General features: G+C 43.3%; 1 protein-coding gene across 1 annotated transcript; it reads left to right on the top strand.

Moving 5' to 3' along the window:
* Positions 1-4885: 4885 nt before the first annotated feature.
* On the top strand, positions 4886-17370 carry smo (smoothened, frizzled class receptor). The gene is made up of 12 exons (XM_071332118.1): positions 4886-5553; positions 7229-7437; positions 8013-8222; positions 8571-8743; positions 9148-9367; positions 9727-9850; positions 9957-10049; positions 10446-10554; positions 13116-13301; positions 13844-13992; positions 16145-16282; positions 16618-17370. Exons 1-12 carry the CDS (start codon positions 5289-5291, stop codon positions 17235-17237), a joined length of 2496 nt encoding a protein of 831 aa, XP_071188219.1. The 5' UTR covers positions 4886-5288; the 3' UTR covers positions 17238-17370.
* The last annotated feature ends 511 nt before the right edge of the window (positions 17371-17881 follow it).

Raw genomic sequence — 17881 nt, forward strand, 5'->3', positions numbered from 1 at the left:
CCTCGGGGGATTGTGGTATATGGCCAATATACCACGGCTAAGGGGCTAGGCATATACCACGTGGTATATTGGCGATATACCACACCCCCTCGAGCATTATTGCTTAAATAAGTCATTGCACCTACAGCCTTTACAGTAAAGTGTTACCCAATTTATTTCTACACATTTTAAGGGATATTCCAATTTAGTTTTACATCAAATCCATTCACACAGAGTAAATTGTTGCCCCCCCCCCCCCTTTGCCTCCAGAACAGCCTGAATTCTTCAGGGCATGGATTCTACAAGATGTGGCGTTCAAACGTTGCTCTATAGGTATCAAGGGACTTAACGTTTGACAGGAAAACATTCCCCACACCATTACGCCACCAGCATGTATCGTTGACACTAGGCAGGATGGGGCCATGGACTCATGCTGCTTACCCCAAATCCTGACTCGTTGGACCAGACAATGTTTTTCCACTCAGTTGTCCAGTGTTGGTGATCGCGTGCTCACTGGAGCCGCTTCTTCTTGTTTTTAGCTGATAGGAGTGGAACCTGGTGTGGTCATCTGCTGCAATAGCCCATCCGTGACAAGGACCGACGAGTTGTGCGTTTCGAGATGCCGCCTGTTAGCTTGCACGATTTTTGTTTGTCTCACCATTCTCGGTAAACCCTAGACAAGCCCAGGAGACCGTCCGTTTCTGAGATCCTGGAACCGGCGCACCTGGCATCAACGATCATACCACGCTCAAAGTCACTTGGGTGACTCGTTTTGCCCATTCTAACATTACATTTACATTTACATTTAAGTCATTTAGCTGACGCTCTTATCCAGAGCGACTTACAATTTGGAAAGTTCATACATATTCATCCTGGTCCCCCCGTGGGGAATGAACCCACAACCCTGGCGTTGCAAGCGCCATGCTCTACCAACTGAGCCACACGGGACCACACTGAGCCACACGGGACCACACGGGACCAACATTCAATTGACAACAACTGAATGCCTCGATGCCTATCTGCATGCTTTATATAGCAAGCCATTGACAAGCGACTCGCTGTCTGTAGGAGCGACCCATTTTCGCGAACGGGGTGGTTTACCTAATAATCTGGCCAGTAAGTGTATATTTCAAGCTAAATTGACTGTAAATACATTCCTTTCAATAAATCATATCGTTTACATATGAAGCATTGTGGGTATCAATACAGACCAATAATGTAATTGTAGTTTATTACTCACTGAGCTACTAGGGGATTTCCCCATTTGAAAGCGCAACAGAAAGGCCTGATTTTATAATAAACAGTCTTATTTTCCGTAACGCCTTTTACACAAGCACTGGTGTTTAGATTGGCAAGCGCAGCAACACTGGAGTTTACACTAATGCTGTTACTCTCCATAACATAACCATGTTGGGCCGTCGGCTAGCCCTGTTGGCATTTCCCCTCACCGGGGTTGTGTTCATTAGAGCACGCAACGGAAAATTAAATTGAGCGCTTCTTATGGGACAAGTCCTGTTTTAGTCCGTTTTGTTCCTAATGAACACGACCCAGTTAGGTCCACTGGGAATACCAGTTTTGTTTTCTCAAAATGTGGGTCAACATACTGTTACTGGTCAAGACTACTGGTTAGCACTGTATTTAAACGGTACAGACGGGTGTGGAATTCATTCTAGGAACTGACCCATGTAAAATCCTAAGAATTAACATTAAAAAAACACAATTTTACATGTTAAAATTATTTTCCCAATTCCCCTTAGGTACAGAGAGTATTTACTTTGAATGTACGTGGTACAATGGTAATTACTCTCTTATGTAAAGACAATAGCTTATGAATTCTTTATTTGTTTCTTTGGGAATCATCACAACAAGCACTCCAATCCATGTATCAGCTAGTTGGTTACCAATTGTGTTGAATTCATGTAATTAAGTGCCAGAAACTACCCAATGACACCATTTGTAATTGTCCTAATAAACACCAGGTAAATACCAGTGGAAACGGTGGTCTAAAAGGAAGTGTTACTGTATATTTAAGAGTCTCATGACATTCTTTCCCTGTATTGTACTCCCAGATGGCTTGTTGTGACCTGTCAGTGGGTGGGTGATGAGGACATAGGGGTTGAGGTAGCGTGAGAGAAAATGACACATGGATATAGGCATAAATGGCTACTGAACTGCAACCTCTTTATAATCTTCAATAGGACCATTGTGACAACAGGTTACACAGCTCCATGTTCTATTACTGCAGCAAGTAGTATCAAGTGAAAGCATGAAAATGCAAAATGCAAAATGCAAAGTACGCTATCCACAAAGACTAAATGTGTGTTCTATAGTCAATCAGTTTAACAAATGTATTTTGTTTTATTGTCTAATCTGCAGTTTCACAGATTGTACCAGCCAGTGTTGCAATACTTAACAAAAGTGTAGTATGGTTTTGCTACTGCCCACAATACAACATGTTTAATTAGAAATGCAGGGGAAATTATAAGTGAGTTGAGTGTATTTTTATTTTTAAATGTTCATGATTTGGTTGCAAACACTCAAGTTCATTCCAGGCTAGTTGGGGCTGAAAGTCTAATATAGCTGTGAACAGTCAGACGTAAAACATTAAAATGGTTCCTCTCCACCCCGTTTGGCGAATGAAAACCTGAGCTTAGATGCATTCCTGGCCTGAAATTGGATGTGCCTGGGCTTGGGAGCACACACAATCCTGCATGTGAAGCACTTCTACTCCATACACCTTTCTGCTATATGCACATGGCCCTGCAGTTGTTTTAACTAATTGCATGAACTATAACATTATAGGCCTACAGGCCAGGTGTTCATAATGTCAGTGTTAAGGGGAAGTTATTCAGAGGCAGGCATTGAGACATCAGCGACAGTGTGTTCTGTAGGAAGGCTCAGGTTCATTAACACACAGGACTTAGGCACAGTCCCTACTACTAATATGTATTCCAGGGGACATTCTGTTACACAGACCATTATGAAATGAGAAGTCACATTGGCACTTTTCTCTCTGCTGTAATAACTGACCTGTAGATGTGAGTCTGTCTCTCTCTTCTGGTGCTTGCGTGCGCGCGCAGAGAAAGCAAGAGAGATTTGGCCAGGCGCTCCAGTGAGGGGCCCACGTGCTCTGTGTGTGGTCCTGGTCTCTCCCTGACTCATTCTCAGACAGCCATGTTGCTGTGGGTTTTAAGGAGGCCCAATGCTTCACTCAGAGAGAACGACGGGGGAACATGGAGCCCCCCTCATTCATACAGCACAGGCCAAAAACAAAACATCCATTGTCATTTCAACCAGCAGGAGGTAGGCTGTTGGAGCATTACATCTAATGCACTGCCCCATAATGGTCAGGTTAGAGAGAGGCTTTTGATCACATCACAAGCATGAAGAGGATTGTTTGAGACTGTATGGTGTTCTGTCTATGTGAATGATGAAACATTCATTAAATCTACAGTGTGGCTGTCCCATTGGTTGATATAGACAGAATCTTAAATCTGACCAATGTCAGTCACTTATGGCTTCATTTACAGTTAACTTATAATCAACCTCTGGAACTTTTCTTGGTCAGTTTGAGGTCTCATTCGGGTGAAGAGCAGTGCTACCTTAACTGGGAGAGAGAATCCACATTTCCATTATGAGGGTCTCCTAGGAAACTGAATTAATATGGACTGCAAGGAAATAAACAAGACAAACTTTTTTTACACATCCAAAATGCCATGAAGTTATTAATTTTTTATAATTCCACCAGGCCATCCCATTCCCCAACCAACACCCATACAGTAGGCTGCATACTCATTTAGAAACTGTGCAATTTAAGCAGAGAAAATTACAATCTTGTCTGATCTTTTAGAATCAAAGTAGCCTAAGGAGTGGATAATTTACTTGTTTATGTCCACGACAACAAACTTTCCCTGAGTGGCTACTGGCATACCACTGGCGGATAAACTCGCAGTTACCATTTTTGTGGTGGTGAATGAACAGTCTTTGGAGTGGGCTGACAAAGAAATATAGCCTACTGTGCTCGCATAATCACTAAGATTTAAATTGTATGGCAAAGTGAGGCTCTAGTTTATTCACAGATTTGAAGTACTATTGAAGAGACTACTGAAATGCTTGTTCACACCAACATAACTGATCAGTCTATGATTGCAAATCTACTAATTCTTAACAGCAACAAGTGCAAATGTAGGAGGTACGGTCAGATGTAAGTAGTGGAGGACAATATGGGTCTTTTGAGATCTTTCAAATACTTGTTTTTGGAAATGAGCAAAGTGAGTGTCTTACTGGTACTCCAGTTATATAGCCAAGCTATCATTGCTCATTATGTATATATTCCTTGTGTTACTATTTTTTAAATATTATTTGTATTATTTATTGTATTCTGCAGTGTTGGTAAGGGCCCATAAGTAAGCGTTTCACTGTCTACACCTGTTGTTTACGAAGCAGGTGACAATACCATTTGATTGTGATTGATTTGACGAATGTGTTATGTCAGAAATAAAGGCTCTAAATGAACGGACGATTAAACAAACAAGCATACGAAATAAAGGTACACAGATGGCTTTTCTACTGCAGTCTGTCCTAGCAGGAGAGAGATTGTTTTTGGTATTCCTATAAGGCATAGTCTTACACATGGAGAGGGGGATGGGATGAGAGGGGTTTGTTACTTTGGCTCTCCCCCACCATGTGCATACCAGAGGCAGAACAAAATAGCAGACACGACTGCAAGCGAGAAAAACAAAGACCAAACTCCATCAGACACATCGCAGAATTCTATAGGAATCCCCCAAAACGGCCCTTTTTTGGGATAGGCCTACATAGATGAAATGAAAATAGTTTTTTCAGCAAAAGAGGGGAAAGTGGGAGCGCGAGGGGGATGGAGCGCGTAGACTAGAGATCATGTTACAGTTTCAGACTTTTCACGGCAAGTTGTGGGGGAGGGTGGATCTGTTACTTTGATTTCTTTTTAATAGGCATATCCAACAAAAACAGCGGAAGGAATAGTTCCACTTGATTTTAATTGAATATCATGCATGGATTTTTTCGTTTTTTGGTTGCGATCGGATTGTGTGTAGGGAATTCCAGTGATAAATCAAGGATTATACGACAAAATGCTAAATGAAAAAGTTTGGGACTGCGTGAAAACTGGGAAAACGTTTCGTTTCATTGTATCATAATGTTACATTCGGCATCAAATGAACAAGAGCACTTCGTGCTATTTTTATTAACGGTTACTTTTTAGATTACTGGAATACAAAGTACCATTTTTTAATTCCTGGAAACAAAGTTGCACCGTTGACTCTCCCAAGATGTCTTCCCGTGGCTGGAGTTTCATTGTTGGTGTGTTGGGGATGCTTTGCGTTTGGGCTGCCTCCTTTCTGGTTAGTCATGCGGTAACGGTACAGAGAAACGAAACAATTTTCAATGATTTCTGCAAGAAAACTACAACATGTGAAGTGCTTAAGTATAATACATGTCTTGGGTCCCCACTACCGTACACGCACACGTCTCTTGTCTTGGCTGAAGACTCAAGTACCCAAGACGAAGCATTTGAGAAGTTGGCCATGTGGTCTGGTAAGCCTGTATTTGGTTAATAAGCATAGGTACAAAGGGGTCATGTTGTTCATTTACTGTAATTGAAATTAAATTAATTGACAAACGTATTATACATTTGTGTTGTGTTATTAAGTGCAGACCCCACTCCCTCTATTAGCATCGGATAAAATCTAGATGCTCATATTGTCATTTGCAAAAGGAAACGTAAAATAAAATCTATGTATTTTATACGTTGAACTTTCACTAGTGATTATTCATTGAACTTTCGCTTGTGATTATTTAGTCTTAACTTAACCTTGCCATTTGACATAAACAGAATGTTCTATTTTCAGTAAAAACAGTAGCACGATATAATATTTATGTAATAACATGTATTACACTGTGCTATTAAACATTAAGGTAGATTTGGTTATAGTCACATGCGAGGTCAGTAGGTTAATTGGTATAGTATAGCCTGTTAACTAGGCAATGAAATGTTAAGGGCCCCTCCAAATGGATAGTTTTTGTAATTACCAAATACATGGGAATAGGACTTTTGCAGGAAATGGGGGTTAAGAGCAAATAAAGAAAGGAAAATAAAAGATTCTCTGACGTGTTAGATATTCCTGCACATGCATAAACACTCATTAGTGAGCCATCAACCTGAGTTTCCTTCCACTAATCCTCAGCTGATCTGTAGAGTGGTTCCCCTCCCCACTCTCCACCCCCACCATGGGAAAAACAACAGACCACACAACTAGTGACCTTCCAAGTGCATGATATTGTAACGCTAGCTGCCTCATCAAGAGGTTTGGAGCTGTTGCCGTAACAGCTGAGGTGTTGAGTTGAAAGGCACTGGGCCCAGCTACCAATCCCAGTCAGGGTCAACGTCCAGGTCCTACTTATCTCCTGACCCTAGTGACCACCATCATCAACATCCAGGTCCTACTTATCTCCTGACCCTAGTGACCACCATCATCAACATCCAGGTCCTATTTATCTCCTGACCCTAGTGACCACCATCATCAACATCCAGGTCCTACTTATCTCCTGACCCTAGTGACCACCATCATCAACATCCAGGTCCTACTTATCTCCTGACCCTAGTGACCACCATCATCAACATCAAGGTCCTATTTATCTCCTGACCCTAGTGACCACCATCATCAACATCCAGGTCCTACTTATCTCCTGACCCTAGTGACCACCATCATCAACATCCAGGTCCTACTTATCTCCTGACCCTAGTGACCACCATCATCAACATCCAGGTCCTACTTATCTCCTGACCCTAGTGACCACCATCATCAACATCCAGGTCCTACTTATCTCCTGACCCTAGTGATCATCATCCTCACCACACTGAAGTGATGAATGTGTATTATTTTTATCCAGACTGGTCTCATTCTGTATATGCTGTAGCCAACACTATTATAGTTGTCATATCATACCGTACTTAGATAGTTGGCATGACAATGAATGAACAAACCCAGAGAGGAGTTTGATAAAGCACAAACAGGCTGGAGCACCAGGTTTGTGTTCATTAGGGCACACCGTAGCAAAATGTTTCACTGCAGAAAAACGAAAATGAGTGTTTCTTATGGTACCTACCTGCCAATTTCTCTCAGTTTAGGAGCATTCTCAACCATTTGGTGTCTACTGAAGTCAACCCAAGCTACATTATTGTCCCTCACCTCCCTTCTCACCCATGCAGGTCTGAGGAACGCCCCTCGCTGCTGGGCGGTCATCCAGCCCCTGCTGTGTGCCGTCTACATGCCAAAGTGTGACAACGGGCAGGTGGAGCTTCCCAGCCAGCACCTGTGCCAGGCTACGCGTCGCCCCTGCAGCATCGTGGACCAGGAGAGGGGCTGGCCCAACTTCCTCAAGTGTGAGGAGACGGACAAGTACCCCATGGGCTGCACGGTATGGTAGATGCTCTCACTATGCATGTGTCCAGATGGGGTTATAGGCCAATTATTGAGGGGGCTTCAGCACTGTCAACCCACTGGGCACACACTGGTCGAATCAACGTTGTTTCCTCGTCATTTCAATGAAATGACATTGAACCAACGTGGAGTAGACGTTGAGTTGTAGTCTGTGCCCAGTGGGTGGCCCCTCCATGGAGCCACCCATCTAGTCAACAGGCTAGTGTCATTGTTTTTCAGTATAAAATGACTGTCGATATTATACTATATAATACTATAATATATTATATACAGTGCATTCAGAAAGTATTCTGACCTCTTGACTTTTTCCACATTTTGTTACCCCTGCGGTGCCTTGTTGCTATTATAAACTGATTACCCAACATAATTAGAGCAGTTAAAATAAATGTTTTGTCGTACCCGTGGTATACGGTCTGATATACCACAGCTGTCAGCCAATCAGCATTCAGGGCTCGAACCACCCAGTTTATAAAATACTATATAATATTGAGGCGTATACCTCATATACCTGACATTATGAGCTCACTGTGCCTTCCGTCCATGGTGAGACAGAACGAGGTGCAGAAGCTGAAGTTCAACACGTCGGGACACTGCGAAGCCCCCCTGGTGAAGACAGACGTTCAGGCCAGCTGGTACAAAGATGTGGAGGGCTGCGGCATCCAGTGCAACAACCCCCTGTTCACCGACGAGGAGCACTCGGACATGCACGCCTACATCGCTGTGTTTGGCACCGTCACCCTGCTCTGCACCTTTTTCACTCTGGTGAGCTTCACACGGCAGTGTTGTGGACAACATTACCCAGAATTCCAAGTGTAACTTGCAGCTGTTAGAAACAACTTTTTTGACTTGACTTTTAGCTTTTATATTTGAGATTACAAATGGAATGAAGATACTGGTATTGTAACACACATACCATTCTTGTTCAGATAATGGGTTCATACTGCTTTTCACTGAAGTTGTCAAAACAATGCTTTTTATTAGCTGATATTGTTATTAATTCGTGGAGAGCTATGTGTTTCAGTGAGTTGGCCTTTCTAAGGACAGCAAAAAGTGTTTTCCATTTATATTCATCTTTTCTCTCCTTCTCTCTTTCCCTCTCTCCTTTCACAGGCCACCTTTCTGGCGGACTGGAAGAATTCAAACCGTTACCCCGCTGTCATCCTCTTCTACATCAATACCTGTTTCTTCATGGGTAGTATCGGCTGGCTGGCTCAGTTCATGGATGGAGCTCGCAAAGAGATCGTGTGTAAGAGTGACAACACCATGCGTTTAGGGGAGCCCTCGTAAGTAAAGGAGAACACTTCATATTTTATTGTCAATCAGTTGTGGTTTTTGCTTCCGACCTAACCCCCAGAGACATACACATACACTGTACACGCACACACACACACATTGAAGGGGTTGAAAGAAAGTGGGAGTATTATGAGATAAGATGTGAAAATACAATTTGAAGGAGTATTTCTTGAATCTTCTGGTGAGGTTTGTAGGTCTTGTATTTAGCTAGTACAGGAGTCAGGAGGTTCGTTTTCACAAGTTCGCTTTGTTTCTCAAACTTGATTGGTTGGCTGATTGATTGACATTTTCAGACAATTAATAACACCCATACAGCCAATGCAATGGCAGTGTACACTTAAAAATAATTGAGTCATTAACTTCCTTCGCTCTCTCTCTCTCTCTCTCCATCCAGGTCTACCGAGACTCTGTCGTGTGTCATCATCTTCAGCCTCGTCTACTACTCCCTGATGTCTGGGGTGATCTGGTTCGTCATGCTGACCTACGCCTGGCACACGTCCTTCAAGGCCCTGGGCACCACCCACCAGCCCCTGTCGGGCAAGACCTCATACTTCCACATGGTCACATGGTCCGTCCCCTTCATCCTCACTGTGGCTATTCTAGCCACTGCTGAGGTATGGAACACCTACCATTTCTTTTAGCCATTGAAAATAATAATTTCAGTGATTTGCGATTTATAATAATTATGATAATAACACATTATACATGCTTATGACAAGTCTCACAATGCGTTGTAACTGAATCTTAATGCTTTATACCAGCAGGCTTCAAGTTAAGTGTTACTGTGTTATTTTGCAATAGGGTAATCCCAAACAGTGTCTACAGTTCAGAGACAAATTTATTTATTTTCATGATTGTCTTTCATGATGGAAAGACAATGACTCAGAATGTCTTGTTTTCCAAATGATTTATCTTTTATGCCGTTATGCCATTCAAACACGTATGCGTTTCTGTTCTCTGTTGTTTGACACAGGTGGACGGAGACTCTGTCAGTGGGATCTGTTTCGTGGGCTATAAGAACTACCGCTACCGTGCTGGCTTTGTGTTGGCTCCCATTGGAGTTGTGCTTGTCATTGGTGGCTATTTCCTCATACGAGGTGAGTTCTCTCAAACCCAAAAACGAGACATTTTCATATTTCAGAATTTAAACGCTACCAAATAAACAGACGTTCCCAAAGTGATTTCCTCTATTTGTGTCTGCAGGAGTCATGACGTTGTTCTCCATCAAGAGTAACCACCCAGGTCTTCTGAGTGAGAAGGCAGCGAGCAAAATCAACGAAACAATGCTAAGACTTGGTATGACCCCTTAGCTGTCAATCACCAGATATCCAGAGCCAAACCACTGGCATAACAGTGTAACAAACCTAGCTAGTGTTGAAAAGACAGATAACCACTTTCACAAGGGAGCTAGCTTTCTTGGAGCAGTGGTTAGATCCACTGCCTTTGGGTCAGGCGATCCTAGTTAGACCTAGCACTGCCCCCCCCCCCAAAATGCTACAATAGCATGCTAGAATAAACCTTTGATAAAGCCACTTAAATTGCCTCATCATAGATTGACTGTAGATTCTGTTGCACGATATATGTTATATAACACTTTGGTTTTATCTTCATATAAAGTATATTGTGTCCTGACTCCTGAGGTTTCTGTCATTTGAAATATCCCTAATCATTTGTGTAATTCCTCTTCATCAGGTATATTTGGGTTCCTGGCGTTTGGCTTTGTCTTAATCACGTTTGGCTGCCACTTCTATGACTTCTTCAACCAGGCTGAGTGGGAGAAGAGCTTCAGAGAATATGTGTTGTGAGTTCCTTTTCTCCTCATGTTGCCTACAGTAACCCGGAACTATATTCAACAGGTGTTGAGGACCTAAGGACTTCTGGGCCCTTTTGGAATACTCTAAAAAAATATATACAGTGGGGAGAACAAGTATTTGATACACTGCCGATTTTGCAGGTTTTCCTACTTACAAAGCATGTAGAGGTCTGTCATTTTTATCATAGGTACACTTCAACTGTGAGAGACGGAATCTAAAACAAAAATCCAGAAAATCACATTGTATGATTTTTAAGTAATTAATTTGCATTTTATTGCATGACATAAGTATTTGATCACCTACCAACCAGTAAGAATTCCGGCTCTCACAGACCTGTTAGTTTTTCTTTAAGAAGCCCTCCTGTTCTCCACTCATTACCTGTATTAACTGCACCTGTTTGAACTCGTTACCTGTATAAAAGACACCTGTCCACACACTCAATCAAACAGACTCCAACCTCTCCACAATGGCCAAGACCAGAGAGCTGTGTAAGGACATCAGGGATAAATTGTAGACCTGTACAAGGCTGGGATGGGCTACAGGACAATAGGCAAGCAGCTTGGTGAGAAGGCAACAACTGTTGGCACAATTATTAGAAAATGGAAGAAGTTCAAGATGACGGTCAATCACCCTCGGTCTGGGGCTCCATGCAAGATCTCACCTCGTGGGGCATCAATGATCATGAGGAATGTGAGGGATCAGCCCAGAACTACACGGCAGGACCTGGTCAATGACCTGAAGAGAGCTGGGACCACAGTCTCAAAGAAAACCATTAGTAACACACTACGCCGTCATGGATTAAAATCCTGCAGCGCACGCAAGGTCCCCCTGCTCAAGCCAGCGCATGTCCAGGCCCGTCTGAAGTTTGCCAATGACCATCTGGATGATCCAGAGGAGGAATGGGAGAAGGTCATGTGGTCTGATGAGACAAAAATAGAGCTTTTCGCTCTAAACTCCACTCGCCGTGTTTGGAGGAATAGAAGGATGAGTACAACCCCAAGAACACCATCCCAACCGTGAAGCATGGAGGTGGAAACATCATTCTTTGGGGATGCTTTTCTGCAAAGGGGACAGGACGACTGCACCGTATTGAGGGGAGGATGGACGGGGCCATGTATCGCGAGATCTTGACCAACAACCTCCTTCCCTCAGTAAGAGCATTGAAGATGGGTCGTGGCTGGGTCTTCCAGCATGACAACGACCCGAAACACACAGCCAGGGCAACTAAGGAGTGGCTCCGTAAGAAGCATCTCAAGGTCCTGGAGTGGCCTAGCCAGTCTCCAGACCTGAACCCAATAGAAAATCTTTGGAGGGAGCCGAAAGTCCGTATTGCCCAGCGACAGCCCCGAAACCTGAAGGATCTGGAGAAGGTCTGTATGGAGGAGTGGGCCAAAATCCCTGCTGCAGTGTGTGCAAACCTGGTCAAGAACTACAGGAAACGTATGATCTCTGTAATTACAAACTAAGGTTTCTGTACCAAATATTAAGTTCTGCTTTTCTGATGTATCAAATACTTATGTCATGCAATAAAATGCAAATTAATTACTTAAAAATCATACAATGTGATTTTCTGGATTTTTGTTTTAGATTCCTTCTCTCACAGTTGAAGTGTACCTATGATAAAAATTACAGACCTCTACATGCTTTTTAAGTAGGAAAACCTGCAAAATCGGCAGTGTATCAAATACTTGTTCTCCCCACTGTATATATTTTTTCTCAGAACATGGGAGTAATCACCAATATATGACATGACATAATTGATAAAAGTTTTGCCTTGGAAAGTTTCCTTACATCAATCCAATATGACAGACGAGGGATTACTTCAAGGAAGGGAGGAAGGAAATATGCATTTAAGAGTATTGGAACATGGCCCCAGTTGTATGATGTAGTAGGAGATTTAAGAGTATTGGAACATGGCCCCAGTTGTATGATGTAATAGGAGATTTAAGAGTATTGGAACATGGCCCCAGTTGTATGATGTAATAGGAGATTTAAGAGTATTGGAACATGGCCCCAGTTGTAAGGTGTAGTGGGAGATTTAAGAGTATTGGAACATGGCCCCAGTTGTATGGTGTAGTGGGAGATTTAAGAGTATTGGAACATGGTCCTCAGTTGTATGGTGTAGTGGGAGATTTAAGAGTATTAGAACATGCCCTCTGTTGTATGGTGTAGTGGGAGATTTAAGAGTATTAGAACATGCCCTCAGTTGTATGGGGTAGTGGGAGATTCCCAGCAGATGATGCTGTTGAGACTGGTGGTAACCACAGCCCTACCGGTTTCTTGTGCTGTGATTGCAGCCTTATTTCTCCACTCTGTTGACTTTGAGTGGACTGGTATGAATTTCACCTCAGAAATGTAAATTTCTCTTTCCTGTCTCAACAAGTAAACAACTGGTTAATGTCAACAGTTCAGTATGTGAATATGCCCCATTTATATAGCTTTACAGTGGGTGTGGGTATGTCGAGTATTTTACCACAGAAAATGCAACTGCCTGTGTAAAAAGAGCTCTTGAGGGTTGATTGATGAACCCTGCGCTGGTTTTGAACAGGTGCGAGGCCAATGTGACGATCGCTCATCAGACCAACAAGCCGATCCCAGAATGTACTATCAAGAACCGTCCCAGTCTACTGGTGGAAAAGATTAATCTGTTCTCCATGTTCGGCACGGGCATCGCCATGAGCACCTGGGTGTGGACCAAGGCCACTATCCTCATCTGGAAACGCACCTGGTGCAAGTAAGCAGCCATTTCCTTTAGAACACACTCAGAAAATTAGACTGGGCGGCAGTCCCTTTGTAGCAAAAAGTTGTTGTCTTGTAGATAAAGAAAATAGTACATGAACTTTAACAACAATATTCCAAGTATGGAGTTACACATTTTATTATCTCTGAGGCATTCACACAGCATTATCTGTGTATTAAAGCTTTAATCCGCATAAGGTGAAACAGCGCCACTGTTCGCCCCCGGCGCATTTGTTATTATTTTTGTTTTGTTGATGAAACGGAGGAGAGGAGTACCAGCATCACAGACATTTTGTTTTCTTCAGTACATACTATGCTGTTCTATCGCACCTGCAATGATGTCTGAGCGAAAAAATTCAATCTTCGTTGTTTGATGCAACTTCTTGGTTGTTGTAGTATCTCAAACGGACGTGGTAGTTTCACCAAGTACGGATTTGAGCTTTAATGTCTGCACAATTTACCATGATTGCCACGTCAAGGGATACGTCAACATTGTCTGTCACATTGTCATTTATCTACTTGTTGTTCCTGTCATAGGGTTATCGGCCGTAGCGACGATGAGCCCAAGAGGATAAAGAAGAGCAAGATGATAGCCAAGGCCTTCTCCAAGCGCAAGGAGCTCCACAAAGACCCGGAGAAGGAACTGTCCTTCAGCATGCACACTGTCTCCCATGACGGGCCAGTAGGTAAGTCCCCAAAGACCCGGAGAAGGAGCTGTCCTTCAGCATGCACACTGTCTCCCATGACGGGCCAGTAGGTAAGTCCCCAAAGACCCGGAGAAGGAGCTGTCCTTCAGCATGCACACTGTCTCCCAAGCATGCACACTGTCTCCCATGACGGGCCAGTAGGTAAGACCCCAAAGACCCGGAGAAGGAGCTGTCCAATGGCTGAATTGGATGCCTCTCAGGGAAATGGCACATTTTAGTGCTGAACTGAAAATTCAAACATTCAAAAAAAAATAATAATAATATGCAGATGAAATGCCATATTTTTTTTTATCATTGAGGAACTCCTGGCTGATATTAATGGAGATTCCACTACGCTTCAATGTTACAACTAAAAGTGAATGTCATTGAGAAGTCTGTCTGACACTAGCAATGAATGTCATTGAGAAGTCTGTCTGACACTAGAAGTGAATGTCATTGAGAAGTCTGTCTGACACTAGCAGTGAATGTCATTGAGAAGTCTGTCTGACACTAGCAGTGAATGTCATTGAGAAGTCTGTCTGACACTGGAAGTGAATGTCATTGAGAAGTCTGTCTGACACTAGAAGTGAATGTCATTGAGAACTCTGTCTGACACTAGTAGTGAATGTCATTCAGAAGTCTGTCTGACACTAGCAATGAATGTCATTGAGAAGTCTGTCTGACACTAGAAGTGAATGTCATTGAGAAGTCTGTCTGACACTAGCAGTGAATGTCATTGAGAAGTCTGTCTGACACTAGCAGTGAATGTCATTGAGAAGTCTGTCTGACACTAGCAGTGAATGTCATTGAGAAGTCTGTCTGACACTAGAAGTGAATGTCATTGAGAAGTCTGTCTGACACTAGAAGTGAATGTCATTGAGAAGTCTGTCTGACACTAGAAGTGAATGTCATTGAGAAGTCTGTCTGACACTAGCAGTGAATGTCATTGAGAAGTCTGTCTGACACTAGACGTGAATGTCATTGAGAAGTTTGTCTGACACTAGAAGTGAATGTCATTGAGAAGTCTGTCTGACACTAGCAGTGAATGTCATTCAGAAGTCTGTCTGACACTAGCAATGAATGTCATTGAGAAGTCTGTCTGACACTAGAAGTGAATGTCATTGAGAAGTCTGTCTGACACTAGCAGTGAATGTCATTGAGAAGTCTGTCTGACACTAGCAATGAATGTCATTGAGAAGTCTGTCTGACACTAGCAATGAATGTCATTCAGAAGTCTGTCTGACACTAGTAGTGAATGTCATTCAGAAGTCTGTCTGACACTAGTAGTGAATGTCATTGAGAAGTCTGTCTGACACTAGAAGTGAATGTCATTGAGAAGTCTGTCTGACACTAGCAATGAATGTCATTGAGAAGTCTGTCTGACACTGGCAGTGAATGTCATTGAGAAGTCTGTCTGACACTAGCAGTGAATGTCATTGAGAAGTCTGTCTGACACTAGTGAAGTGACACTAGTAGTGAATGACTGAGTCATCAGATAATGTAAGCACTGAGGCGGCTGTGGCCAGCATGCTTGCTTATGTTGGAGGGACTGTATGAACTGTTAGTTATTGAAACACTGCAGGGGACTCCAGGGAGCCTTCTACCATATAAATAACCTCTTTGGGGTTTTTACTGAATGCATAGTAATGGTTGAGCTCTTCTACTATATAATGCATAGTAATGGTTGAGCTCTTCTACTATATAATGAATAGTAATGGTTGAGCTCTTCTACTGTATAATGGATAGTAATGGTTGAGCTCTTCTACTGTATAATGGATAGTAATGGTTGAGCTCTTCTACTGTATAATGGATAGTAATGGCTGAGCTCTTCTACTGTATAATGGATAGTAATGGTTGAGCTCTACTGTATAATGGATAGTAATGGCTGAGCTTTTCTACTGTATAATGGATAGTAATGGTTGAGCTCTTCTACTGTATAATGGATAGTAATGGTTGAGCTCTTCTACTGTATAATGGATAGTAATGGTTGAGCTCTTCTACTGTATAATGGATAGTAATGGTTGAGCTCTACTATATAATGGATAGTAATGGTTGAGCTCTTCTACTGTATAATGGATAGTAATGGTTGAGCTCTTCTACTGTATAATGGATAGTAATGGTTGAGCTGTCTTGTCTTCTTTCTCATTGGTAGCTGGCATCAACTTTGACCTGAACGGGGAGCCATCCAACGAGATGTCTTCAGCCTGGGCCCAGCATGTCACCAAGATGGTGGCCAGGAGGGGCGCCATTCTGCCGCAGGACATCTCTGTCACCCCTACAGGGACACCTGGTGAGAGCTGCCACCTGCTTGTTGACATTGTCTGACATCTGCACTCTTCTTTGAGTTCATTGTATTCTTTCTTGAAACGATAACAGATCGTAGACAGTTGGATTGGTTAAAGCAATGGGATAAGGCCTTTGCTTTCACTTATCCAGTCATGTACAGATTCAAACAGGGCCTATGTTACTAGCCTGGTTAAGCCAGACTGAATGCTGCACTCACAATGGCAGTATTCAGTATTTTATAACCGGGCTACAGAATTGTCAGTTCAGCCACCAGTCTGATTTAATCCTGCTACCATGTTACCACTATGAGTCTGAATCTCACCCTGCTCTTTCACCCAGTTCCACCGCCAGAGGAGAGGAACAAGCTGTGGATGGTGGAGGCGGAGATCTCCCCTGAGATGATGAAGAGGAAGAAGAAGAGGAAGAAGAGGAAGAAGGAGGCGCGTCCTCTGGAGGAGCTGGCCGAACACCAGGGCTACCGTCGGCGAGAGTTTGGCACCAGCTCGGTGCCACGGCTACCCAAGCTGCCCGGCCACAGGAGCCTGGTGGCCAATCTGAGGCAGCACCAGGAGGAAGCTGAGGACGTCCTTCCAGGCTCTTACTCTGAGTTTAGGCCCTCTCATCCCCTGCCCTACCAGGAGAGGTACGGAGGAGCCCTGGGGGCATCCTCTAGCCAGAGGAGCAGGTACCCTGACCTCAACCCCCTCTCCCTCAGCGACCTGCCAGAGGACCTCGGCCTGGGGCCTCGCTGCCGCCCCCAACAACCACCCCCCTCCTTCTGGCAGCCCAATGGAGCGTTCCACTACTCCGGGGAGGTGGCGCCTATGGCAGGGGTGTCTGGGAGGACAGACTACGTGGGGAGGTCGCATGGGGGTCAAAGGAGGGCGGAGTGGGGGCAGATCCACTCTAGAACCAACCTGATGGAGGAGGAGCTTATGGATGCTGACTCTGACTTCTGAGAGCGACCATGTGTGTGGTTGTGGGGTTTTCTGTTTTTTTTACAGACTGTGAGAGAAAAGTGCTGGATACTTACACTTATGGTGCTCCTTTGTCACTGCCCAACAGTCAAGATGAAACAGGACTCAAGTCAAGTTAATTGGTCAGATCTGTCTCATTTAAAGGGAAGGGCTAAAGGAGAACTGATCAGGCCAAGGGTGAGTTTCATAAAAGCTTCTTGGCTTATATCCCACTGGGCACGAACTGGTTGAATCAACGTTGTTTCCACGTCATTTCAACCCCCCAAAATCTATGTGATGACGTTGAATCAATGTGGAAAACTGATTGTATTTGAAACAAGTCATCAACGTAAGGGCATTTCGTATTTCTTTCACCCAACCTTTAAGCTAAATCCAATGAAATGGTGACATTTGTTGTTGATTTCACATTGAATTCACGTTAGTTAACAACTCAACCAAATGTAAATCAAAACTAGACGTTGAACGGACTTCTGTGCCCAGTGGGGTGGCTCTGAATTTCTCTTAACAAATTACAGTAGCTACAGTTTCATAAAAATGTGTTTAAAAATCTATAGCTGCATTTAGACAGGCAGCCTAATTCTGATATTTTTACCACTAATTGGTCTTTTGACCAATCACATCAAATC

Source organism: Salvelinus alpinus, chromosome 11 (genome assembly GCF_045679555.1).
Source record: "Salvelinus alpinus chromosome 11, SLU_Salpinus.1, whole genome shotgun sequence".
Taxonomy (NCBI): domain Eukaryota; kingdom Metazoa; phylum Chordata; class Actinopteri; order Salmoniformes; family Salmonidae; genus Salvelinus; species Salvelinus alpinus.